The sequence below is a fragment of the Bombina bombina genome, chromosome 4 (assembly GCF_027579735.1).
Source record: "Bombina bombina isolate aBomBom1 chromosome 4, aBomBom1.pri, whole genome shotgun sequence".
Classification (NCBI taxonomy): Eukaryota; Metazoa; Chordata; class Amphibia; order Anura; family Bombinatoridae; genus Bombina; species Bombina bombina.
The window spans coordinates 676,726,722-676,754,677 of NC_069502.1; the positions used below are offsets into that span (position 1 = coordinate 676,726,722).

The 27,956-nt window shown below is 37.3% G+C and overlaps 1 protein-coding gene across 1 annotated transcript in view; it reads right to left on the minus strand.

The window, feature by feature from the left end:
- The window catches only part of LOC128656708 (G-protein coupled receptor family C group 6 member A-like), a 71,174-nt gene extending 43,593 nt beyond the window's left edge, over positions 1-27,581 (minus strand). The window contains exons 1-2 of the mRNA XM_053710809.1: positions 27,313-27,581; positions 5,119-5,416 (exon numbers count right to left, since the gene is read on the minus strand). Coding sequence (XP_053566784.1) covers positions 5,119-5,416; positions 27,313-27,497 — 483 coding nt within the window. The 5' untranslated portion in view covers positions 27,498-27,581. The remainder of the gene's footprint in view (positions 1-5,118; positions 5,417-27,312) is intronic.
- Between the last annotated feature and the right edge of the window lie 375 nt (positions 27,582-27,956).

A 27,956-nucleotide genomic window follows, 5' to 3' on the forward strand; every position in this document is an offset into this window, starting at 1 on the left:
GAGTGCGCACCGGAGCGCGCGCGTGCACTGGGGGCGGCGGGCGGGCGCGTGCACGGGGAGGGAGCGGGTGGGAACCGCTTCACTACGGAAAAAGACATTGTACAGAAGTGGCAGTAAGGGGGGATAAAATCCCTAATAAAAGTTAATCTAAGGGATCTGGGAGCGGGTGGGGGATTGGTGGGGGGGGGAAGCTACACTACACTACAGAAAAAAGGAAAATAAATAAAAAAATTTAAAAAAAAATACATTTTTATTTGCAAACTGGGTACTGGCAGACAGCTGCCAGTACCCAAGATGGCTCCCAGTAAGTTAGAGGTGGAGGGTAGAGAGCTGTTTGGGGGGGATCAGGGAGGTTGGGGGCTAAGGGGGGATCCTACACAGCTGCATATGTAAATATGCTATACAATTTGTTTTTATTTTTTAAATACACCTTTTATTTTAGTACTGGCAGACTTTCTGCCAGTACTTAAGATGGCGGGGGCAATTGTGGGGTGGGGGAGGGAAGGGAGCTGTTTGGGAGGGATCAGGGGGTGGGATGTGTCAGGTGGGAGGCTGATCTCTACGCTAAAGCTAAAATTAACCCTGCACGCTCCCTACAAATGACCTAATTAACCCCTGCACTGCTGGGCATAATACACGTGTGGTGCGCAGCGGCATTTAGCGGTCTTATAATTACCAAAAAGCAACGCCAAAGCCATATATGTCTGATGTTTCTGAACAAAGGGGATCCCAGAGAAGTATTTACAATCATTTATGCCATGCTTGCAAAAGTTGTTTGTAAATAATTTCAGTGAGAAACCTAAAATTGTGAAAAATTTTACGTTTTTTTTTATTTAATCGCATTTAGCGGTGAAATGGTAGCATGAAATATACCAAGATGGGCCTAGATCAATACTTGGGGTTGTCTACTACACTACACTAAAGCTAAAATTAACCCTAGACGCTCCCTACATGCTCCCTAATTAACCCCTTCACTGCTGGGCATAATACACGTGTGATGCGCAGTGGCATTTAGCGGCCTTCTAATTACCAAAAAGCAACGCCAAAGTCATATATGTCTGCTATTTCTGAACAAAGGGGATCCCAGAGAAGCATTTACAACCATGTATGCCATAATTGCACAAGTTGTTTGTAAATAATTTCAGTGAGGAACCTAAAGTTTGTGAAAATATTTGGGAAAAAGTGAACATTTTTTTTTATTTGATCGCATTTGGTGGTGAAATGGTGGCATGAAATATACCAAAATGGGCCTACATCAATACTTTGGGATGTCTTCTAAAAAAAAATATATACATGTCAAGGGATATTCAGGGATTCCTGAAAGATATCAGTGTTCCAATGTAACTAGCGCTAATTTTGAAAAAAAAGTGGTTTGGAAATAGCAAAGTGCTACTTGTATTTATGGCCCTATAACTTGCAAAAAAAGCAAAGAACATGTAAACATTGGGTATTTCTAAACTCAGGACAAAATTTAGAAACTATTTAGCATGGGTGTTTTTTGGTGGTTGTAGATGTGTAACAGATTGTGGGGGTCAAAGTTAGAAAAAGTGTGTTTTTTTCCATTTTTTCCTCATATTTTATCATTTTTTTAAAGTAAATGATAAGATATGATAAAAATAATGGTATCTTTAGAAAGTCCATTTAATGGCGAGAAAAACGGTATATAATATGTGTGGGTACAGTAAATGAGTAAGAGGAAAATTACAGCTAAACACAAACACTGCAGAAATTTAAAAAAAGCCCTGGTCCTTCAGGGAAAGAAATTGAAAAATGACTGTGTCCTTAAGGGGATGTTTTTTTGGTACAATATATATTTATATATATATATATATATATATATATATATATATATATATATATATATATATATATATATATATATATATATATATATATATATATATATACACAGTATAGTATATATGTATGTATATATATATATATATATATATATATATATATACACACATATATACATGATTATATAAAGGTATATATATATATATATATATATATACAGATATACAGTATATAGGAATAAATATTTAGAAATACTGCTTTGTACAGAACATTGGAATGTGAAACATTTACAGTAAGTACACAGTATAACACTTTATTAAATATGAATATTGCATAAATATTATTTTACATGTTTTCATATACTTAACTGCAATGGGCTCCAATGCACTTATACATACAGTATCTCTATATATGTATAAATATGTATTTATGTGTTTATATGTGTATATATGTCTGTAAATACATATATACACATATGAATATATAAATACATCTGTACACACATATATATAGGCATTTATATATACATAAATGTACATATTTAGACATGTATATGTATGTATCTCAATGTTAAAGTCATTTGCATGACAACACTTTAGACCTCATATATTTGAGTCCTTATAACTTTTTTGTGCAATATTTTTTAGGAATATTTTTTATTAGATAATCACTTTTGTTGCCTGACTTATATCTATCCCTAATTGTTGAAGATAGATACGTAAGAAAATTAAAGATACAGTCTACTCCAGAATTGTTATTGTTTAAAGTGATAGATAATCCCTTTATTACCCATACCCCATTTTTTCATAACCAACAAGGTTATAGTAATATACTTTTAATTCTGTGATTACCTTGTATCTAAGCCTCTGCAGACTGCCCCCGTATCTAAGTTCATTTGACAGACTTGAATTTTAACCAATTAGTACCGACTCCTGAGTAACTCCATGGGAGTGAACACTATGTTAACTATATGGCACACACAAACTAGCCCTGTCTAGCTGTAAAAACTGTCAAAATGCACTAAGATAAGGCATCCTTCAAGGGCTTAGAAATTAGCACATGAGACTACCTAGGTTTCAATTTCAACAAAGAATACCAACAGAACCAAGCATTTTGATGATTAAAGGGACACTGTACCCAAATTTTTTCTTTCATGATTCAGATAGAGCATGCAATTTTAAACATCTTTCTAATTTACTCCTATTGTCAAATTTTCTTTATTCACTTGGTATTTTTATTTGTAAAGCAAGAATTTAAGTTTAGATGCCGGCCCATTTTTGGTGAACAACCTGGGTTGGCCTTGCTGATTGGACAGTACCAATAAACAATTGCTGTCCATGGTACTGAACCACAAATTGGCTGGCTCCTTAGCTTAGATGTCTTCTTTTTCAAATAAAGAAAGCAAGAGAACGAAGAAAAATTGATAATAGGAGTAAATTAGAAAGTTGCTTAAAGGGACAGTACACTGTAAAATTGTTTTTCCATAAATGTATTTTAAATGATTTGTTATACCAACTTCAGAGTATAAAATATTTGAGAAATTGCATTTTCGGGTTTATTTGTGTATCTGAAGTAGCTGGTTTTGTGCTTTGAAACCACAGCTTATTACAATGGGCTGAGCTTCAGGTAATATCAGATCTCATTATGTTATCACTTTCATGTACACAGACTTGCTTCCTTATCTTATATTTGTCTGGAGCACCAAAGCTCAATACTTAGAGAGAACAATGGAAAATTATCATTTTATTACTTAACTATCCTGCCCCCACTGAGGGTGTAATCTATTCTGCTGGCTGTGTTTATTTAGGCTTGTCAATAGAGTATACGCCAGTATCAAAACTTTCAGTATAGGTTGGGAAACCACAAGCTAAATCAACTATTTCAAATGCTGAAATATGAGTAAAGGAGCTACTTGCAACCAATTTAATACACTCTAGCAGGTAAAAAGGATCATTGGGAATAATTTAAAGGGGAGAAAGTTTTTGGGTGAACTGTCCCTTTAAAATTGCTTGCTCTATATGAATCACAAAAGAAAAAATGTGGGTTCAGTGTCCCTTTAATGTAAATTGGAAAGTTTTTTTTAATTTTGTTATTTATTTGCGATAAATTTGCATGCCTTTAACTGGACTATCCCTTTAAGTTTAGATATGGCAGTGCCCATTACTTTATAAAAAAAAATTAGAAAACCAAACAAAAAGCCTGAGTTCAATTACATGTAAAGACAAAATAAAGGACGATATATTGCAAAGTGTTTCTTTTTATGTACAAAAATATAGGCTTTGCTACATCATTTTTGTGTAATGGCTCTATTGTAGTAACATGCATAGGATCTAGGTCACTGGTTTTCAAACCTGTCCTCAGGCCAGAGTTTGAGGCTATCAGAATTAGAGCACAGGTGAAATAATCAGATGAATAGTAACCATGGTTATGTTACCTGCTCTCACCCAAAGTAATCCTTTAAAATCTGTCTTGTTAGGAAGGGTGAGAGGACAGGTTTGAAAACCAGTGATGTAAGCCAAAAATATTGGCTTGTTTTGTAGATAGATAGATAGATAGATAGATAGATAGATAGATAGACAGATAGATATAGACAGACAGATAGATATAGACAGACAGATAGATGATAGATAGATAGATGATAGATAGATAGATAGATAGATAGATAGATAGACAGACAGACAGACAGACAGACAGACAGACAGACAGATAGATAGATAGATAGATAGATAGACAGACAGAAAGACATACAGACAGATAGACAGACAAATAGATAGATAGATAGATAGATAGATAGATAGATGATAGATAGATAGATAGATAGATAGATAGACAGAAAGACATACAGACAGATAGATAGATAGATAGATAGATAGATGATAGATAGATAGATAGACAGAAAGACATACAGACAGATAGATAGACAGACAGACAGACAGACAGACAGATAGATAGATAGATAGATAGACAGACAGAAAGACATACAGACAGATAGACAGACAAATAGATAGATAGATAGATAGATAGATAGATAGATAGATAGATAGATAGATAGATAGATAGATAGATGATAGATAGATAGATAGATAGATAGATAGATAGATAGATAGATAGACAGAAAGACATACAGACAGATAGATAGATAGATAGATAGATAGATAGACGATATATAGATAGATGATTGATAGATACTGAGTAAATTATAATATAGCTGTAAAACAGAAAAACTTTATATGTGTATGTATTTGTCTCTAATTCAATTACAAAAAATAAAAGTACCATATTATATCATAAACTATGATAAGCAATAAAATTACATACCTGTGGTACAGAATGAAAGCTGAGAATCCTGGATATTGCAATAGAATTTTCTGAATATATTTCTCCAACAACAGCTTTTACAGTGGGTGCAACTATTGTGTGATTACAATCAGTTAAATTATTGATAGAAACCAGTTCAGGAATTAATCTTGTTGTTGCTTGAATGGCTTTCATGGCATCAGAACATGAATCATAAATTTCATAACCCAGTGTAATTCCTGGTAAAAGGGTGGAATTATTAATTTGTTCAATTGTGTATATCATAGCAAGCGCTTCAACCATTCGAGGCACATCCAACCTGGAAAGATATACAAATGCTTATAAGGAATACGTTGTTCTTTAGGTTATGTTTCACTAAATGAGAAAAATGTACATTAGATGCACACAAGCAAACAAATATCAAAATAATATATGACCAAAGAGACAACATAAATAAAATTATGCCATACATTTGCACAGTGGTTTTAATCAGTTTAGTACAAAAATTAAAATAAATTATTTAAAAGAATACTAAAAAATGTATTAATGATAAAATATGTTATTCCCAATCATGTTATCAATGATACAATAAGAAAGTATAACATTTATTCTTTCTTTGAGCTCTACATATCAGAGAGCTGCAAAATATATCTTGGTTTAATTGCAGTAGTGTAGTATCGGCTAGATTACGAGTTTTGCGTTATGAGTGAAAAAGCAGCGTTATGGCTCTTTTTCACTTCCGCTGCTATTACATGTCTTGTAGGTATAGCTGTACCGCAGACTTTTTGGGCCGTCACGCAACGTAACTACCACACTTTTTAAAAAGTCCTTTTTCAACGGGACTTCCACAGCACCGGTATTATGAGTTTGCCTGTCTGCCCAAAAGGTGAACGGTACAGCCTATAACTACAAGATCCGTACCGTAAACTGAAAGTCAGTAGTTATGGGTTTTACGCTACAAAGCTGTAACATTAAACTCATAACTAAAGTGTTACAAACTACACTAACACCTATAAACTACCAATTAACCCCTAAACCGAGGCCCTCCCGCATCGCAAACACTAAAATAAAATTATTAACCCCTACTATGCCGCTCCAGATATCGTCACCACTATTATTAACCCCTAATCTGCTGCCTCCAATGTGGCCGCCACTATACTAAAGTTATTAACCCCTAAACCTCTGGCCTCCCACATCACTAACACTAAATAAATATATTAACCCCTAACCCTAAGTCTAACCCTAAAACCCCTAACTTTAATATAATTTAAACAAATCTAAATAAAACCTACTATTATTACCTAAATAATACCTATTTAAGACTAAATACCTACCTGTAAAATAAACCCTAAGCTAGCTATAATATAACTAATAGTTATATTGTATCTAGCTTATGTTTTATTTTTATTTCACAGCTAAGTTTATATTTATTTTAACTAGGTAGCCAATATTGGAACAGCCAGTAGAATGCAAGATCAATCCTATTGGCTGGTTGGATCAATCAATAGGATTGAAGCTCAGTCCTATTGGCTGATTGCACCAGCCAATAGGATTTTTTACTCTTTAATACTGATTGGCTGATAGAATTCAAGGGACGCCATCTTGGATGACGTCATTTAAAGGAACCTTTATTCTTCAAGAGGATTTGAAAGAAGAGGATGCTCCGCGCCCGATGTCTTGAAGATGGAGCTGCTCTGCGTCGGAAGGATGAAGATAGAAGATGCCGTCTGGATGAAGACTTCTGCCCGCCTGGAGGATGACTTCTTGCTGCTTGGATGAAGACTTCTCCCAGCTTCGTTGAGGACTTTTGCCCACTTTCATGAAGACTTCTCCCGGCTTGATGAGGATGGATGTCCAGTCTTCAAAAACTGTAAGTGGATCTTCAGTGGTTAGTGTTAGGTTTTATTAAGGGTTTATTGGGTGGTTTTTATTTTTAGATTAGGGTTTTGGGCAACGAAAAAGAGCTAAATGCCCTTTAAAGGGCAATGCCCATCCAAATGCCCTTTTCAGGACAATGGGGAGTTTAGGTTTTTTAGATAGGATTTTATTTGGGGGTTTGGTTGCATGGGTGGTGGGTTTTACTGTTGGGGGGTTGTTTGTATTTTTTTTTACAGGTAAAAGAGCTGATTCCTTTGGGGCAATGCCCCGCAAAATGCCCTTTTAAGGGCCATTGGCAGTTTAGTGTAGGCTAGGGGTTTTTTATTTTGAGGGGCTTTTTTATTTTGATAGGGCTATTAGATTAGGTGTAATTAGTTTAAATATTTGATTATTTATTTGTTATTTTGTGTAATTTAGTGGGGTTTTTTTTGTAATTTAGTTAATTGTATTTAATTAATGTAATTTATTTAATTTTAGTGTAATGTTAGGTGTTAGTGCAAGACATGTTAGGTTTTATTTTACAGGTAACTTTGTATTTATTTTAACTAGGTAGCTAGTAAATATTTCATAACTATCTACCAACTAGTCTACCTAGTTAAAATAAATACAAACTTACCTGTGAAATAAAAAAAAACTAAGCTAGATACAATATAACTATTAGTTATATTGTAGCTAGCTTAGGTTTTATTTTATAGGTAAGTATTTAGTTTTAAAAATGAATTATTTAGTTATTAATAGTAGGTTTTATTTAGATTTATTTTAATTATATTAAAGTTAAGGGTGTTAGGGTTAGACTTAGGTTTAGGGGTTAATATATTTATTTAGTGTTAGTGATGTGGGAGGCCAGAGGTTTAGGGATTAATAAATTTAGTTTAGTGTTGGCGGCGACATTGGGGGCGGCAGATTAGGGGTTAATAAATTTATGTAGGTGGCGGCGACATTGGGGGCGGCAGATTAGGGGTTAATAAGTGTAGGTAGGTGGCGGCGGCAATGTCGGGGGTGGCAGATTAGGGGTTAATAAGTGTAGGTAGGTGGTGGCGATGTTGGGGGCAGCAGATTAGGGGTTAATAAGTATAATGTAGGTTGCAGCGATGTCGGGGTGGCAGATTAGGGGTGTTTAGACACAGGGTTTATGTTAGGTTTAAACATAAATTTTCGTTCCCCATAGGAATCAATGGGTCGCCTTTTTTTAGCCGGCTCTCCCCATTGATGTCTATGGGGAAATCATGCACGAGCACGTAAAACCAGCTCAAAGCAGCGCTGGTATTTGTGTGCGGTATGGAGCTCAGTGCTGCCATATTGCCTGCTAACGCTGGGTTTTTGCAAACCTGTAATAGCAGCACTATTAAAGGTGAGTGGTGGAAATAAATGCAAGTTATTAACGAGCTGCTCATAACGCAAAACTCGTAATCTGGCCGTATGTTGTTTGTTTATTTGCACATACATACAGTGTATAGGTGAGAACATTTTGGGCCAGATTACCAGTGGCACACCAACAGTTACGTGTAAGCAAAAAAAGGAGTTTATCGTGGCTGTGTTGCGCTCATATTACAAGTTGAAAGTAAATGTGATCGCTTGAGCGCAATTGAAGTTAACGCTCATCAGGATCACGCATCCTCAGAGCTCTGGTTAACTGTTTTGCAAAACAAAAAAGGGCCACAAAACACCTAAAAATACATTACAAAGTACAGTTACACTCATAATAACACTAATCAAAATTATTTCACAAAAATATTGCAATCCCGAAATGTCGCTCTTTGTACCTTGTGATTTTTAATAAATATCACTGCATGCTACCACTTTCTTGGATTTTTTTGCTTATTTAATGGTTCTGGTGGTTACCTTTTGTGGCTTGTATAGTACCCTTAGTGCTGAACTATCCTGTTTGTATTATACGAAACACTGGTGGCAGCCCAGGGTGTGTGATGAGGATATGGCTAGTGTTACTGCTAGTGGTGGTGCAGCAGCAGACAGCTTCGGTCAGGGCAGGAGCGGGTTGGTAGATCAGCAGGGGTACAGGTCATTCCTCCTGCATGCTGAGGTGTTGGATGAGCAGCATGATGCTGAAAATATATTTCAGGCACTTGGGAGTTATAGGTCATCTCCCTCGTCAGTGGTGGTGTAGTGGGTAGCAAAGCGGGCAGACACCAAGGTAGAATTGGGCTTTGTAGTTATGAACAGAGAAGTCAATATGGTAAGGGCTCTCTGTGAGGTGACTTTATCACTGTGTGTGGTTTGGTTCACATCATCCACCTGCTGGTGGTAAAGGCTGCTATCCCTAAAGCATTTCTAGGTTATCCTCAGACAGGGGTAAAGGCTTATCTTTGCAAACCTCCTTTTTCTCCTAAGCACACCCTCTAAGTTATTGAGATGACAAGAAGATATTGTAGCCTGCCCTGACTACAGTAGTTCAGTAGCCCTGCTCTTGTCCCCCAACCACCGAGCAAAGTAAGCGATTATTAAGGGAAAGCTGCAAGAGTAAATTTCCCTAATATTTTTTGTGTGACAGTGTGTTTCAGGACAGGTTTAAAAACTAATTATTTTCAAAGCGACCTTGACATTTTTGAGATGCTACTGAGCCAGTTTTACAAGTTTACTTTTCCAAGTAGCAAGGTGTTGCTTAGCTAAATCAATCAACTAAGAGTTTGAGTACTAAGTCTAGAAATTCTTTCAATGTCCCCTAACCATTGTGAGATAACAATCATGAGCTGTTTAAATTGCTGTGCTGATTACATCATCAAAAATAAGTAGAGGTATCTGTTTACTACCTATCAGTTATTTAAGTGTCTTATCTTTCAATCTAATATATATATATATATATATATATATATATATATATATATATATATATATACAGTTGCAAGAAAAAGTATGTGAACCCTTGGATTTAATAACTGGTTGAACCTCCTTTGGCTGCAATAACTTCAACCAAACATTTCCTGTAGTTGCAGATCAGACGTGCACAACGGTCAGGAGTAATTCTTGACCATTCCTCTTTACAGAACTGTTTCAGTTCAGCAATATTCTTGGGATGTCTGGTGTGAATCGCTTTCTTGAGGTCATGCCACAGCATCTCAATCGGGTTGAGGTCAGGACTCTGACTGGGCCACTCCAGAAGGCATATTTTCTTCTGTTTAAGCCATTCTGTTGTTGATTTATTTCTATGATTTGGGTCATTGTCCTTTTGCAACACCCATCTTCTGTTGAGCTTCAGCTGGTAGACAGATGGCCTTAAGTTCTCCTGCAAAAGGTCTTGATAAACTTGGGAATTCATTTTTCCTTCGATGATAGCAATCCGTCCAGGCCCTGATGCAGCAAAGCAGCCCCAAACCATGATGCCCCCACCACCATACTTCACAATTGGGATGAGGTTTTGATGTTGGTGTGCTGTGCCTCTTTTTTGCCACACATAGGCCTCTAGTTATCAACGTGTCTACTTTACCTGCCTTCGCCGGCCCAATACGCCTGCCTAAGCTCGCCTACCATCGCCGCCGCGGACCTAAAAAATCTCGCCAAAATTATCAATAAATCTGTCAAAAAGCCACGCACCAAGTACAGGGCGATGAGCAGCGGACTGTGATAGTTATCATTCATCCGATCTCGCTGCTCTTCGGCTTTTTGACAGCTTTATTGACAAGCTGTCACTAAGCACCCACACTAACTATACTGTTCTACCCCCTATACCGGCGCCCCCGGAGCCCCCTGCAACTAAATAAAGTTATTAACCCCTAAACCGCTGCTCCTAGACCCCGCAGCAACTCTTATAAATGTATTAACCCCTAAACCGCCGCTCCCGGAGCCCACCGCCACCTACATTATACCTACTAACCCCTATCCTGCCCCCCCTATACCTCCGCCACTATAATAAATTTATTAACCCCTATCCTGCCAATCCCGGACCCCGCCACAACTAAATAAATTGTTTAACCCCTAAACCGCCGCTCCCGGACCCCGCCGCCACCTATATTAAACTTATTAACCCATAATCTGCCCCCCCTACACCTCCGCAACCTATAATACATTTATTAACCCCTATCCTGCCCCCCCTACACCGCTGCCACTATAATAAAATTATTAACCCCTAAACCTAAGTCTAACCCTAACCCTAACACCCCCTAACTTAAATATTAATTAAATACATCTAAATAAATTTAACTCTTATTAAATTAATTTTTCCTATTTAAAACTAAATACTTACCTTTAAAATAAACCCTAAGGTAGCTACAATATAATTAATAATTACATTGTAGCTATTTTAGGATTAATATTTATTTTACAGGCAACTTTGTATTTATTTTAACTAGTTAGAATAGTTATTAAATAGTTATTAACTATTTAATAACTACCTAGCTAAAAGAAATACAAAATTACCTGTAACAATTAAACCTAACCTGTTACAATTAAACCTACACTATCAATAAATAAATTAAATTAATTAACTACAAATACCTACAATTAAATACAATAAAATAAACTAACTAAAGTACAAAAAATAAAAAAGCTAAGTTACAAAAAATAAAAAAAATAAGTTACAAACATTTAAAAAATATTACAACAATTTTAAGCTACTTACACCTAATCTAAGCCCCCTAATAAAATAACAAATCCCCCCAAAATAAAAAAATTCCCTACCCTATTCTACATTAAAAAGTTACCAACTCTATTACCTTACCAGCCCTTAAAAGGGCCTTTTGCGGGGCATGCCCCAAAGAAAACAGCTCTTTTGCCTGTAAAATAAAAATACAACCCCCACCAACATTAAAACCCACCACCCACATACCCCTACTCTAACCCAAACCCCCCTTAAATAAACCTAACACTACCCCCCTGAAGATCTCCTTACCTGGAGTCGTCTTCATTCAGCCGTGCAGCGATGGACCAAAAGAAGACATCCGGAGTGGCAGAAGTCTTCATCCTATCCAGGCAGAAGAGGACATCCGGACCGGCAAACATCTTCATCCAAGCGGCATCTTCTATCTTCATCCATCCGACGACGAGCAGCTCCATCTTCAAGACCTCCGGCGTGGAACATCCTCTTCTCCCGACGACTAGACGACGAATGAAGGTTCCTTTAAGGGACGTCATCCAAGATGGCGTCCCTCGAATTACGATTGGCTGATAGGATTCTATCAGCCAATCGGAATTAAGGTAGGAAAAATCTGAATGGCTGATCCAATCAGCCAATCAGATTGAAGTTCAATCCAATTGGCTGATCCAATCAGCCAATCAGATTGAGCTTGCATTCTATTGGCTGTTCCGATCAGCCAATAGAATGTGAGCTCAATCTGATTGGCTGATTGGATCAGCCAATCAGATTTTTCCTACCTTAATTCCGATTGGCTGATAGAATCCTATCAGCCAATCGGAATTCGAGGGACACCATCTTGGATGAGGTCCCTTAAAGGAACCTTCATTCGTCATCTAGTCGTCGGGAGAAGAGAATGTTCCGCGCCGCAGGTCTTGAAGATGGAGCTGCTCCTCGTCGGATGGATGAAGATAGAAGATGCCGCTTGGATGAAGATGTTTGCCGGTCCGGATGTCCTCTTCTGCCCGGATAGGATGAAGACTTCTGCCGCTCCAGATGTCTTCTTTTGGTCCATCGGTGCCTGGCTGGGTGAACACGGCTCAAGGTAGGGAAATCTTCAGGGGGTAGTGTTAGGTTAGAGTAGGGGTATGTGGGTGGTGGGTTTTAATGTTGGGGGGGGGTTTATATTTTTATTTTACAGGCAAAAGAGCTGTTTTCTTTGGGGCATGCCCCGCAAAAGTCCCTTTTAAGGGCTGGTAAGGTAATAGAGCTGGTAACTTTTTAATGTAGAATAGGGTAGGGAATTTTTTTATTTTGGGGGGATTTGTTATTTTATTAGGGGGCTTAGATTAGGTGTAAGTAGCTTAAAATTGTTGTAATATTTTTTAAATGTTTTTAACTTATTTTTTTATTTTTTGTAACTTAGCTTTTTTTATTTTTTGTACTTTAGTTAGTTTATTTAATTGTATTTAATTGTAGTTATTTGTAGGTAATTTAGTTAATGAATTTAATTATAGTGTAGTGTTATGTTTAATTGTAACTTAGGTTAGGATTTATTTTACAGGTAATTTTGTAATTATTTTAACTAGGTAGCTATTAAATAGTTATTAACTATTTAATAGCTATTGTACCTAGTTAAAATAAATACAAAGTTACCTGTAAAATAAATATAAATCCTAAAATAGCTACAATGTAATTATTATTTATATTGTAGCTATATTAGGGTTTATTTTAAAGGTAAGTATTTAGTTTTAAATAGAAATAATTTAGTTAATAAGAGTTATAATATTTAGATTTATTTAATTAATATTTAAGTTAGGTGGGTGTTAGGGTTAGGGTTTAGGGTTTAGGGGTTAATAATTTTATTATAGTTGCGGCGGTAAAGGGGGGCAGGATAGGGGTTAATAAATTTATTATAGGTGGCGACGGTGTAGGGGGGCAGATTAGGGGTTAATAAATTGAATATAGGTGGCGGCGGGGTCCGGGAGCGGCGGTTTAGGGGTTAAACAATTTATTTAGTTGCGGCGGCATCTGGGATCAGCAGGATAGGTGTTAATAAATGTATTATAGTGGCGGCGGTGTAGGGGGGACAGATTTGGGGTTAATATGTATAATGTAGCTTGCGGTGGGCTCCAGGAGCGGTGGTTTAGGGGGTAATACATTTATTTACTTGCGGCGGGGGGGACAGATTAGGGGTGTTTAGACTCGGGGTACATGTTAGGGTGTTAGGTGCAGACATCTCCCATAGGAATCAATGGGATGTCGAGCAGCAGCAAACATGAACTTTCGCTATTGTCAGACTCCCATTGATTCCAGGGCGGCGGTTTGAAAACCAGGTACCCGGGCCGGAAAAGTGCCGAGCGTACCTGCTAGTTTTTTGATAACTCCCAAAAGTAGTCAGATTGTGCCGAACTTGTGTGCGGAACATCTGGAGTGACGTAAGAATCGATCTGTGTCAGACTGAGTCCGGCGGATCGAAGCTTACGTCACAAAATTCTACATTTGGCGGTGTAAAGGGCTTGATAACTAAGGCGAATCAGCCTCGCCACAAATACGCTGCAGAATTCAAGCGTATTTGAGGTTGACGGCTTGATAACTAGAGGCCATGGTGTTGTGTGTTTCTTCCAAACAACTCAACTTTGCTTTCATCTGTCCACAGAATATTTTGCCAGTACTGCTGTGGAACATCCAGGTGCTCTTGTGCAAACTGTAAACGTGCAGCAATGTTTTGTTTGGACAGCAGTGGCTTCCTCTGTGGTATCCTCCCATGAAATCCATTCTTGTTTAGTGTTTTACGTATTGTAGATTCGCTAACAAGGATGTTAGGATTTGCCAATGACTTTTGTAAGTCTTTAGCTGACACTCTAGGATTCTTCTTCACCTCACTGAGCAGTCTGCACTGTGCTCTTGCAGTCATCTTTACAGGACGGACACTTCTAGGGAGAGTAGCAGCAGTGCTGAACTTTCTCCATTTATAGACAATTTGTCTTACTGTGGACTGATGAACAGCAAGGCTTTTGGAGATACTTTTATAACCCTTTCCAGCTTTATGCAAGTCAACAATTCTTAATCGTAGGTCTTCTGAGAGCTCTTTTGTGCGAGGCATCATTCAAATCAGGCAATGCTTCTTGTGAAAAGCAAACCCAGAACTGGTGTGTGTTTTTTATAGGGCAGGGCAGCTGTAACCAACACCTCCAATCTCATCTCATTGATTGGACTCCAGTTGGCTGACATCTCACTCCAATTAGCTCTTGGAGATGTCATTAGTCTAGGGGTTCACATACTTTTTCCATTTCATTCTTTGTGTGTTATTAGTTTAAGCAGACTGTGATTGTCTATTGTTGTGACTTAGATGATGATCATATCACATTTTATGACCAATCCATATCATTCCAAAGGGTTCACATACTTTTTCTTGCAACTGTATATATATATATATATATATATATATATATATATATATTTTTATTATTATTTTTTTTTGTAAAATATATATATTCCTACACATCTATATGGATATATACAGGTATAGATATATACAGATATATTTAGGAATATATAAATACAAAGAACATTTTATACTATGTGAAGAACATTTTAATGTAAAAAAAAAAGCATTTTTTAAATGTTTAAATTGATTTAAATTGATTTTTCCACTTCTAAGGTATTTAACTGGAAAAGGCTCCAAAGTGTCTGTGTATTTGTAATTACATGTGATATACAGTATGTGTGCTTATATGTGCATATATGTATGTATATACATTTATACATATATAAATACATACAGGGAGTGCAGAATTATTAGGCAAATTAGTATTTTGACCACATCATCCTCTTTATGCATGTTGTCTTACTCCAAGCTGTATAGGCTCGAAAGCCTACTACCAATTAAGCATATTAGGTGATGTGCATCTCTGTAATGAGAAGGGGTGTGGTCTAATGACATCAACACCCTATATCAGGTGTGCATAATTATTAGGCAACTTCCTTTCCTTTGGCAAAATGGGTCAAAAGAAGGACTTGACAGGCTCAGAAAAGTAAAAAATAGTGAGATATCTTGCAGAGGGATGCAGCACTCTTAAAATTGCAAAGCTTCTGAAGCGTGATCATCGAACAATCAAGCGTTTCATTCAAAATAGTCAACAGGGTCGCAAGAAGCGTGTGGAAAAACCAAGGCGCAAAATAACTGCCCATGAACTGAGAAAAGTCAAGCGTGCAGCTGCCAAGATGCCACTTGCCACCAGTTTGGCCATATTTCAGAGCTGCAACATCACTGGAGTGCCCAAAAGCACAAGGTGTGCAATACTCAGAGACATGGCCAAGGTAAGAAAGGCTGCAAGACGACCACCACTGAACAAGACACACAAGCTGAAACGTCAAGACTGGGCCAAGAAATATCTCAAGACTGATTTTTCTAAGGTTTTATGGACTGATGAAATGAGAGTGAGTCTTGATGGGCCAGATGGATGGGCCCGTGGCTGGATTGGTAAAGGGCAGAGAGCTCCAGTCCGACTCAGACGCCAGCAAGGTGAAGGTGGAGTACTGGTTTGGGCTGGTATCATCAAAGATGAGCTTGTGGGGCCTTTTCGGGTTGAGGATGGAGTCAAGCTCAACTCCCAATCCTACTGCCAGTTTCTAGAAGACACCTTCTTCAAGCAGTGGTACAGGAAGAAGTCTGCATCCTTCAAGAAAAACATGATTTTCATGCAGGACAATGCTCCATCACAAGCGTCCAAGTACTCCACAGCGTGGCTGGCAAGAAAGGGTATAAAAGAAGAAAATCTAATGACATGGCCTCCTTGTTCACCTGATCTGAACCCCATTGAGAACCTGTGGTCCATCATCAAATGTGAGATTTACAAGGAGGGAAAACATTACACCTCTCTGAACAGTGTCTGGGAGGCTGTGGTTGCTGCTGCTCGCAATGTTGATGGTGAACAGATCAAAACACTGACAGAATCCATGGATGGCAGGCTTTTGAGTGTCCTTGCAAAGAAAGGTGGCTATATTGGTCACTGATTTGTTTTTGTTTTGTTTTTGAATGTCAGAAATGTATATTTGTGAATGTTGAGATGTTATATTGGTTTCACTGGTAAAAATAAATAATTGAAATGGGTATATATTTGTTTTTTGTTAAGTTGCCTAATAATTATGCACAGTAATAGTCACCTGCACACACAGATATCCCCCTAAAATAGCTATAACTAAAAACAAACTAAAAACTACTTCCAAAACTTTGATATTAATGAGTTTTTTGGGTTCATTGAGAACATGGTTGTTGTTCAATAATAAAATTAATCCTCAAAAATACAACTTGCCTAATAATTTTGCACTCCCTGTATATACTCATGTATATACAAATATATATGCAACCCAAATTCTGAAAAAGTTGGGACAGTATGGAAAATAGAAAAAAAAAAAAATTAGTCCTTTTAAAATTCAATTCACCCTGTACGTTATTGAAAACACATTATACACTCATTTTAAATCTGATGACTGCAACATATTCCAAAAAAGTTGGGACAGGGGCAATTTAGGACTAATAGCGATGTGACAAGTTAAAATAAGAAGGTGATGTGAAACAAGTGAGGCAATCATGTAATCATAGTATATAATGAGCCTTCAAAAAAGTCCTGGTCCTTCAAGAGCAAGGATGGGTCGAGCCTCGCCAATCTGCCAACAGTTAACAGCGAATAATCCAACACTTTGAGAACAACATTTCCCAAAGACAAATCGGTAGGATTTTGGGGATTTCACCTTCTACAGTACACAATATAATTACAAGATTCAAGGTATCTGGTCAAATCTCGGTGTGTAAAGGGCAAGGTCGAAAACCCCTTCTCAATGCGTGTGATCTCCAATCCCTCAAATGTCACTGTCTCAAAATCTGCGATGATTCTGTAATGGATATCCTGACATGAGCTCGGGAATACTTTGGTAAACCTTTGTCAGTCAACACCATTCGCTGCTGCATCCACAAATGCAAGTTAAGGCTTTACTTTGCAAAGCAGAAGCCATACATCAACACTGTCCAGAAGTGCCACCGACTTCTCTGGGCTCGGTCTCATATGTGATGGACAGTAGTACAGTGGAAACATGCTTTGTAGTCCAACGAGTCAACATTTCAAATAGTTTTTGGAAAAAAGAGCCATCGTGTTCTCTCTGGCCAAAGAGTAAAAGGACCATCCAAGCTGTTATCAGCGTCAGGGCCAAAAACCAGCATCTGTCATGGTATGGGGGTGTGTCAATGCCCATGGCATGGGAAACTTGCACATCTGTGAGGACACCATTAATCTAGAAAGATATGTAGACATTTTGAAGCAACATATACTGCCATCCAGACGTCATATTTTCCAGCGACTTCCCTGCATTTTCCAGCAGGACAACGCCAAACCACATTCTGCCTGTATTACAAGGCAATGGTTGCGTAAGCAGAGAGTGCGGGTGCTAGCATGACCTGTCTGCAGTCCTGACCTGTCTCCAATTGAGAATGTGTGGCGCATTATGAAGTGCAAAATAAGGCAACTAAAGCCCTGTACAGTTGCGTAGCTGAAGACATACATAATGGATAAATGGGGGAAAAGTCAGCTTGGTAAACTTTACCAACTGGTGTCTTCAGTGCCCAAACACATAATAAGTGTTATAAAAAAAAAAGGTGATGTTACACAGTGATAAACAGTCGACTGTGCCAACTTTTTTGGAGTGTGTTGCAGTCATCACAATTGAAATGAGTGTATATTTTCAAAAATACATTAAATTTACAAAGTAAACATCAAATGATGTGTTAATAATTTGTTTTTATATAGTACAGGGTGAATTAAAATTTCAAATGCATTTTCCATACTGTCCCAACGTTTTCTGAATTTATATATATATAGATATATATATATATGTGACGTGCAATCATTGGAGGCAAGTGAGGCAGAGTGCTATGTGTGTAATTACACTTTTTTAAGTTTAAAAATATTTTCTTTTGTAATCTGGGGAAGTGACCATCCCTTCTTTGCTTACTGTGTACTTTGAATTACGGTCCGGACATTCAAGACCACTAATTTTAATGTAAGTGCTTGTATATATTGCACTTGTTTTAATTATCAAACCTTGTTGAATCAGAGTTGCTCCCTTTTTGTTTGTGTTTTATGACACATTCCTCATTTGACTTCAGCAACTAAACTATAGATGATGTAAATACAACACATTTATATAAATTAGTAAAACTAATTTTTTTTGTCTAATTATCCTCTTGGCTCTCACACTTTCAGATATAATGTCTCCTTCCTTTGCTTTTGGACACTAAGGGGCCGATTTATTAAAGTGCGGACGGACAGGATACGATGTAGAGTATTATGTCCGCCGTACATCGATAAATACAGCATACGCTGTCAGCATTTATCATTGCGCAACCAGTTCTTGTGAACTGCTTGTGCAGTGCCACCCCCTGCAGATTCGCGGACAATCTGCCGCTAGAAGGGGCTGTCAATCAGCCCGATCGTATAGGATCGGGCGGATTAATGTCTGCAGCCTCAGAGCAGGTGGACAAGTTAAGGAGCAGCGTTCTTTATACCGCTGCTTCATAACTGCTGTTTCCGGCGAGCCTGAAGGAACGCGCGGAAACTTCGGCCCCTAAGTATATAGAAAAGTTTTAACCTATTCAAATTTGTGCTTTATAAATTAATATTTTACTGGGATGGATATTAAAACACTTTTTTATATAACCATTGTAAAATAACTTAATCATTAAAAATAACAGTAAACAAAAAACAGCATTTCAGTCAACACGCTAATAAAGAATGCATCATACATAGTGCTGTTGTGCACACTACAGTACAGTGATAACAATAATAATACAAAAACATTAAACACCATTCAGTGAGTTACCATTTTGTATACATACACAACTAGTGCTGAGTGATAATATGCGCTGTGCTGTATGTGGTTTGGTACAGTCATTATTTTCTGTAGTAAACTGAATCACAGCAAAGGAGACCAGTAACATGAATTCCACCCAGCTTTTTAAAGGGACAGTATACACAAATTTGTATATAACTGCATGTAATAGACACTACTATAAAGAATAATATGCACAGATACTGATATAAAAATCCAGTATAAAACCGTTTAAAAACTTACTTAGAAGCTTCTAGTTTAGCTCTGTTTAAAAGGTTACAGGAAAACCCACTGCAAGTGGGAAATATCAGACACTCCCCCTTCCTCTGCATATGAAAAGACCAGAAGCAAGCTGGAGTAGGTATACTTCAGTATTCTCCTAAATCTTTGGGGCTTGGTAAGAAGTCTGAAAATCAGAGTACTGTTATTTAAAAAATAAGCAAAACTATCCATTTAAAAAAAAAAGAAAAAACGAGTGTATAATGTTCTTTTAAGAGCTGTATCCATGAAATTATTTCATTTTTAAATGGCGGAGTTACATGATTGTATTTATTCTGCAGGGAGATATTTGGCTTTCCTGCACCTATTTGCTGATATTTACAGTACATGTGTAGCAGACTTTTTTTTTATAATGCAGCGCTTAAAGGGACATAAAACCCAATGTTTTTTCTTTCATGATTCAGATAGAATACAATTTTAAACAACGTTCCAATTTGCTTCTATTACCTTATTTGCTTCATTCTTTAGATATCTTTGTTGAAGAAATAACAATGCACATGGTTGAGCCAATCACACAAGGTATCTATGTGCAGCCACCAATCAGCAGCTACCGAGCCTATCTAGATATGCTTTTCTACAAAGCATATCAAGAGAATGAAGCAAATTAGATAATAGAAGTAAATTGGAAAGTTGTTTAAAATTACATGCTCTTTCTAAATCATGAAAGAAAAAATTTGTGTTTCATGTCCCTTTAATTGCTAATATATACTGTGTGTACTGTGTATATAAACATTGTGTGCACAGACCTTTTGTAATGCAGGATTTGCAAGGTTTTCAAATAGATTTTAATGTGATCAAATTTAATACTACATGAACAGTAATTTTCTTTTCTTTTAACCCCCAACAAGTAGGTGTAAGCTATTGCTTACAAAAAAATAGCTAGATAAGTTTGATACAATTTTGTAATGGAATGCATTGGTATCACTCATCTGGCTTTTTTTGTAAGCAATATTTTTTTTAACCCCTTAACGACCGAGGACGTGCAGGGTACGTCCTCAAAAAAAAGGCAGTTAACACCTGAGGACGTACCCTGCACGTCCTTGGTGTGGAAAGCAGCTGGAAGCGATCCTGCTCGCTTCCAGCTGCTTTCCAGTTATTGCAGTTATGCCTCGATATGGAGGCATCCTGCAATAACCTTTTGTAGCCATCCGATGCAGAGAGAGCCACTCTGTGGCCCTCTCTGCACCGGAGATCGGTGGCTTTCCTAGTTGGTGGGTGGGAGCCTGTGTGGGAGGCGGGTGGCGGCCATCGATGGCCCTGGTGATGTGGAGGGGGGCGGGATCATGGGCGGGGATGGCCGGGGGCACGCATGGATGTGCGCACATGCACGGGTGGGGCGGGGGCGGACGCGTGCACAGGGAGAGAGCACGCGCAAAATTAAATAACAGTGGGCCAAAAATGCTAAAAAAACGATCAGTTAGGTGGTGGGGGTTGGTATGTGGGAGGGGGGAAGCCAGTACCCAAGATGGCCCCCAATAAGGCAGAGGGGGAGGGATAGAGAGCTGTTTTAGGGGGGGATCAGGGAGGTTGGGGGCTAAGGGGGGATCCTACACAGCAGCATATGTAAATAAGGCAGAGGGGGAGGGATAGAGAGCTGTTTTGGGGGGGGATCAGGGAGGTTGGGGGCTAAGGGGGGATCCTACACAGCAGCATATGTAAATAGGCTTAATTTTTTTTTTAATTTTTTTTTCAAACCTTTTATTTTAGTACTGGCATGAAATATACCAAAATGGGCCTAGATCAATACTTGGGGTTGTCTACTACACTACACTAAAGCTAAAATTAACCCTAGAAGCTCCCTACATGCTCCCTAATTAACCCCTTCACTGCTGGGCATAATACACGTGTGGTGCACAGTGGCATTTAGCAGCCTTCTAATTACCAAAAGCAAAGCCAAAGCCATATATGTCTGCTATTTCTGAACAAAGGGGATCCCAGAGAAGCATTTACAACCATTTATGCTATAATTGCATAAGTTGTTTGTAAATAATTTCAGTGAGAAACCTAAAGTTTGTGAAAAAAAATTGTGAAAAAGTGAAAAAAATTTTTTATTTGATCGCATTTGGTGGTGAAATGGTGGCATGAAATATACCAAAATGGGCCTAGATCAATACTTTGGGATGTCTTCTAAAAAAAATATATATACATGTCAATGGATATTCAGGGATTCCTGAAAGATATTAGTGTTCCAATGTAACTAGCGCTAATTTTGAAAAAAAGTGGTTTGGAAATAGCAAAGTGCTACTTGTATTTATGGCCCTATAACTTGCAAAAAAGCAAAGAACATGTAAACATTGGGTATTTCTAAACGCAGGACAAAATTTAGAAACTATTTAGCATGTTTTTTTTTTGGTGGTTGTAGATGTGTAACAGATTTTGGGGGTCAAAGTTAAAAAAAGTGTGTTTTTTCCATTTTTTCCTCATATTTTATAATTTTTTTATAGTAAATTATAAGATATGATGAAAATAATAGTATCTTTTGAAAGTCCATTTAATGGCGAGAAAAACAGTATATAATATGTGTGGGTACAGTAAATGAGTAAGAGGAAAATTACAGCTAAACACAAACACCGCAAAAATTTAAAAATAGCCTTGGTCCCAAACGGACAGAAAATGGAAAAGTGTTGTGGTCATTAAAGGGTTAAAATGATATATAATAGTAGAGAGACATAGAAATGGTATATTAGGTGTACTATGTCCTTAACTAATTTGTTCTACCGAAAAAAGAAACCCACAAATAATCCATCTAAAATTGAAAGGGAAGCCGTAGAGAAATTGAGTTTTAAAACAGAGTTAGTGATCCGTGCCGCAGACAAAGGGGGTTCAGTGGTGGTGATGACCAGAGAAAATTTTGTCGCTGAGGCTCTGAGACAGCTCACAAATCCACATGATTATAAGGTGTTGCTTTCAAACCCCACTAGGCTTTTTAGCAAAAAATTGAGGGATTTGGTGGATGATGGGCTGCACCAGGGCTTCATTGATAAAGATACAAGCATTATTTACTTGTCTCCCACCCATCAATACCTGTATTTAATCACCTCCCCAAGGTGCATAAGTCTATTGACAATGTAGTTGGCAGACCAATTGTCAGCTGCATAGGATCACTTCTTGAACACCTCTCTGAGTGGTTAGATCTAATTTTGCAAACAATGGTATTGGACCTTTGGAGTTATGTGCAGGATTCCAAGCACATTCTCAACTTAGTCTCTGGGATCGAATGGAGTACGTACTATAAATGGCTCACAGTTGATGTGAAAGCACTGTACTCCTCGATTCCACATGACAAGGGCTTGTTGGCACTCGACTTCTACTTGGAAAAGTACTACAAGGATAATCCTGATTTTTGTGATTTCATTCTGAGGGTAACATAATTTTTGTTACATCATAACTACTTCGAGTTTGAGGGGTTTTTCTACCTCCAGGTGTGTGGTACTGCTATGGGGGCGAAATTTGCCCCCTCCTATGCCAACCTCTTTATGGTGGGAGCAGGAACACATATTTGGGGGTGGGAACCCCTTCGGCTCGAAGACAGTTATGTACAAAAGATTTATAGATGATGTTTTGTTCATCTGGAGAGGTGATCAGAGTGATATACAGATCTTTGTTCAATATCTAAACACAAATGATCTAGGGATTAGTTTCACATTTGAATGGGACCCCAGTAGTATTAACTATTTGGATCTAACATTAGGCGGCATATGTGGGCAGCCCATCTCTACTTCAGTTTACAGAAAACCTATCTCAGACAATGCCCTTCTACAGGCTTCGAGTTGTCATCCGGAAAGGGCATTGCTAAGGGCATTGCTAAGGAGCAGTTTATTTGCTTAAAGCGAAACTGCTCAGAGGACATGAAATTTCAATATGAATCAGCAGAACTTTCTGAAAGACTAGAGGAAAGAGGCTATCGCAAGATTGTAATTGGCTCTGCTAGGAAGTCAGTAAGCAAAATAAACAGGTCTGATTTACTCAGAAACAAAGATAACTCAGTTCATAAACAGGGCTTTGGGCAGGACAAAATTATGTTCATTACAGAGTACTCTGAACAGTACAATCAAATTTGTAACATAATTAGGAAACATTAACCAATTCTGAGAGCTGATGATGGGCTGGCTAATTTAACAAACAAAGATTGCAAGTTTGCCTATAAGAGTAGTAGGACAATTGGAAACTTTGTGGCACCTACCAAACTTCACTCCACAAGAAAGAGTAATTCATTTTGGTTGTCCTCTGTGGGGATGTACAAATGCCACAATAGTTCATGTGTGGCCTGTGAAAAAGTGGAAACAGGAGTTGTGTTCAGATCCTCAGTTACAGGGCAGACTTATCACAAGCGTTCATGTCTTAATTGTAGATCCATTTTTGTTGTGTACATGATCAATTGTGTAGCATGTAACAAACAGTATGTAGGTCTCACAACACGCGAGGTGAGAACCAGAATCAGGGAGCACCTTTCCAGTATCAAATATGGTACTGCCAGTACTCCATTGGTACAGCACTTCACCCATGAGCACAACAAAAATGCGGACTCTTTTAAGTGGTCCTGTATAGAGAGTATTAGGGAAAAATTGTTGAGTAAAAGAGAGGTCTTCTGGATTTTCTAAGTTAAAAACTAGATTTCTAGAAGGAATCGATTCAGATTATGACTTAATTAATTTCTGGCAGTGATTTTCTGACCTCTACCACTTTAGTAGAATACAGTTTTGTAGTAATTTATTTCCATCCCATTGTATTTATGAAAAACACATTAAATACAAGGCAGCTTTATATAAAAAAAACCTTTGAAGAAATCATGTAGCCTTAAATATAGGGCTGTTTTTGTTGAAATTGAAATTTAATTTTGAATTTCTTGTCCATATATAAAGTATAATTGAAACTGATAAGTGGCTAAAATTCATGCAATCTTAGGTTCACATCCCATTGTGTGTCCTGATGTTAGTATTTATCCTAACGTAAATTGTTTGAGCAAAGATAACAGTTTGCAGTAATTCAATTTCATTTTATTGCATCTATGAAACAAATACAAAATAGAAAGCATTCTCACAAAGTTTTTGAAGAGCCGATGTAGCTCTAACTATAGGGCATACTCTGTTTATATTATAGCTTTGTTTTGAATCTTTTGTTTACATAAGAAAGATAAATTAAACTAAAAAAGTTGTTGAAATTATGTACATAGGTTTACATCACATTTGTGCACATGATGTTACTATTTTATTGTGTAAATTTTGCATTTACTGTCAACTGAACAATATAGAGTTCATGGGCTAATCTGCTGTTGTTGAATAACACTTGTCATTGTAAGTGTACTTATGTGCTAATTAAAATATTCATTGACCAATAGGAGGCAGCTTAGGGTTTTATAAGAATTTCCTAGGGCAAAGTTCGCCAGCTTCAATTACGGTTCTAAGCTGAAACGCGTCAGCTGTTTGCTTTGCTGACCTCCCTATTTTACTATATGGCCTGGTATCCTGGCTTTTTTAACGAGAGTTCCAATAAAATTTGTTCATTTTAAACTCCATCTCCTGGCTGGTGCTCCTTTACTCTGTGCTTGTACTATTTCCTGGAAATATTGCCAATCCCAAGGTCTGTGGGTCTGTCTGTATCTGTGTGTGTGTGGGGGGGTATCTGTGTGTGTGGGGGGGGGCATCTGTCTCTCTCGGTGTGTGAGGGTCTGTCTGTCTGTGTGTGGGGGGGTACCTGTCTGTGTGTTTGTGTGGGGATCTGTCTGTCTGTGTATGTGTGGGGGGGATCTGTCTGTCTGTGTGTGTGGGGGGGATCTGTCTCTCTGTGTGTGTGGGGGGTCTGTCTGTCTGTGTGTGTGTGTGTGGTCTGTCTGTGTGTGTGTAAGGGTCTGTCTGTGTGTGTGAGGGTCTGTGTGTGTGTGGGGGTCTGTTTGTGTGTGTATGGGGGGGTTGTGTGTGCGGGGTCTATCTGAGTGTGTGTTTCTGTCTTTCTCTGTGTGTGTTTCTGGCTGTGTGGGTCAGTCTCTGTGTGTGGGGTCTGTCTTTGTGTGGGGGTCTGTCTGTCTTTGTCCAGTATTTGTGTTATGTGCTATTTTCCCTGATACTCAGCCTGCATTTCAGCTGGCTGAGCATCATGAGAAATATAGTTCCAAAACCTCTGGAGGGCAACAATTCATGACCCCTGTGCTAGAGGTTAACATAACTAACTCTTCTCAGGTGTGAAACACTTGTTGGTGCAAGTAATTTAGTGATATGTGTGTGTGTGTGTGTGTATATATATATATATATATATATATATATATATATATAATTTATTTATATATATCTATATATATATATATATGTGTGTGTGTGATTCTTGTGTGTATCATTGCCAGTGCTTCGCCAGCCTTTTTAACCTTGTGAAATATATATATATATATATATATATGAATAATTTTGATCAGAAAGTGTATATAAGTGTAACACTTTATTTAAATATATTTGTGTTGACTACAATTAAGAAATGAAAGAAATTGCACCATGTGTGAAATTGATCCCCATTCTAAAAAAATAAAAATAATTAAATAAGATGGTGAATGGAACCTTACTTCAGAGATTATAAAAGATTTAATAGAGAACTCTATGGTATGGTCTTATAGCACACAGATAAGAATGTGTTTCAGAAGGTGCTAAATCTATTATTTCCAAAACCTAAAGGGACATGATACCCAAATGTTGAAGCATTTGAAAGTGATGCAGCATAAGTAACTGTATAAAACTGAAAATATTGCCTGAACATCTCTATGTAGAAAAGGAAGATATTTACCTCAACATTTCCTAAGTATTCACACCACACTGTAAAGAATTCTTGTCCCAGGACTTGCAAGGGAATGTGCATCTCTGACATGTGCAGGCACAGTCATTTTATTTTCCTATTGAGTTTAAGGAAGTTTACTGTGAAATCTCATGAGATTTAAGTGAAGTCTCATGAGATCACAGCAAAGCAATGCAAGATCTCAGCACTGCTGATGCGTATTGGCTATTTTGTTGTGTTTTGTGTTTCAACTTGCAGCTTTACAGCAGCTCTAATTGTTCACAGAGCACTTACTGAGCTGAATAAATTTTGAGGTAAAATATTTTCCCTTTTTACATAGAAATGTTCAGATGATATTTTCATGTCAGTTTTTTTACAGTTACTGTATGCTGCATCACTTTCAAGTGATTTAGCATATAAGTATTATGTCGCTTTAAAGAAGGGTTTTCCCTACTGTACACCAGAGTTAGAAAGAAATGGTAAAGGATGGGCAATTAAAACTTAATTATGACTGCATTCTAAATGTTGAATGTTTGTTCAAATGTAAATATTTTTTTTCTTTATCATTCCATACTGTGTAATTACAGTTCCTTCTTATTTTCCCTTTTTTCTAGTTTGAAATGAGTTTAAAAAAAAACAAAACATTGAAACATATGAATGTAAAATATAACATCATGCTGATTCTTCATTTTGACTCTTGTGATATAATCATCCCAAGAAAAAAATTATATTACTGATTAATAATGAATGCATGTGTCAAATAAAATGTACTGATGTTCTAGAACATAAATTATGATTTACTTATTTTATGTTTCTTGTATTTTATGTTATCATAATGCTCAGTGTCATATTTATGGGCCTGTATCTATTAGTAAAAGAAATATACTCACCCGGTACAAATGAATGCATCATCATCTGTGGGTTGGAATGAAAATTTTTCATGAATGGGAAAGATTCCACCTATCATGATGTCCCCCAGCTGCCGAGCAACAGGATACTCCTGAATATTACAGGATGGTATTAATTCCCAAAATCGACATAAAAGTAATGCATAAAACCATACATGCCAATACATGGTTATTTTAAATGTTTTTAAAAGCGTATCTAAGAAAGAATTAACATTTAGCTTTAATGAAAGAGCATGTTGCAATATGCTCGCTTTCACCTTCTTTATAAGAATGATGACAGTTATGCTAAATATGTTAACTTTCTACATTCTGAGTATTTCCTGCTAGAGATTTGATTGGCTGTTTTTTAAAAATATGTTTATTCTCAAACTTTTTTTGTTCTAATTTTAGCAAAGGGATTTCCCTAACAGTGGAAATTCCTTTGCAATAATCAGTTATCAAATATATGTAGTGAAAGAGAAACATTATGGTATTGTTTAATATATATTAATTACTTGAGAAACACAAAAATGGTTGTGTGCATACCCCAAGGCCTGGTATAGGAATTACATTACTTATGCTTGTAGGAGTTAGGTTTTGGGTCTATTTTAAGAAATTCTAAGCAATATTCATCATTTGCAATTCTC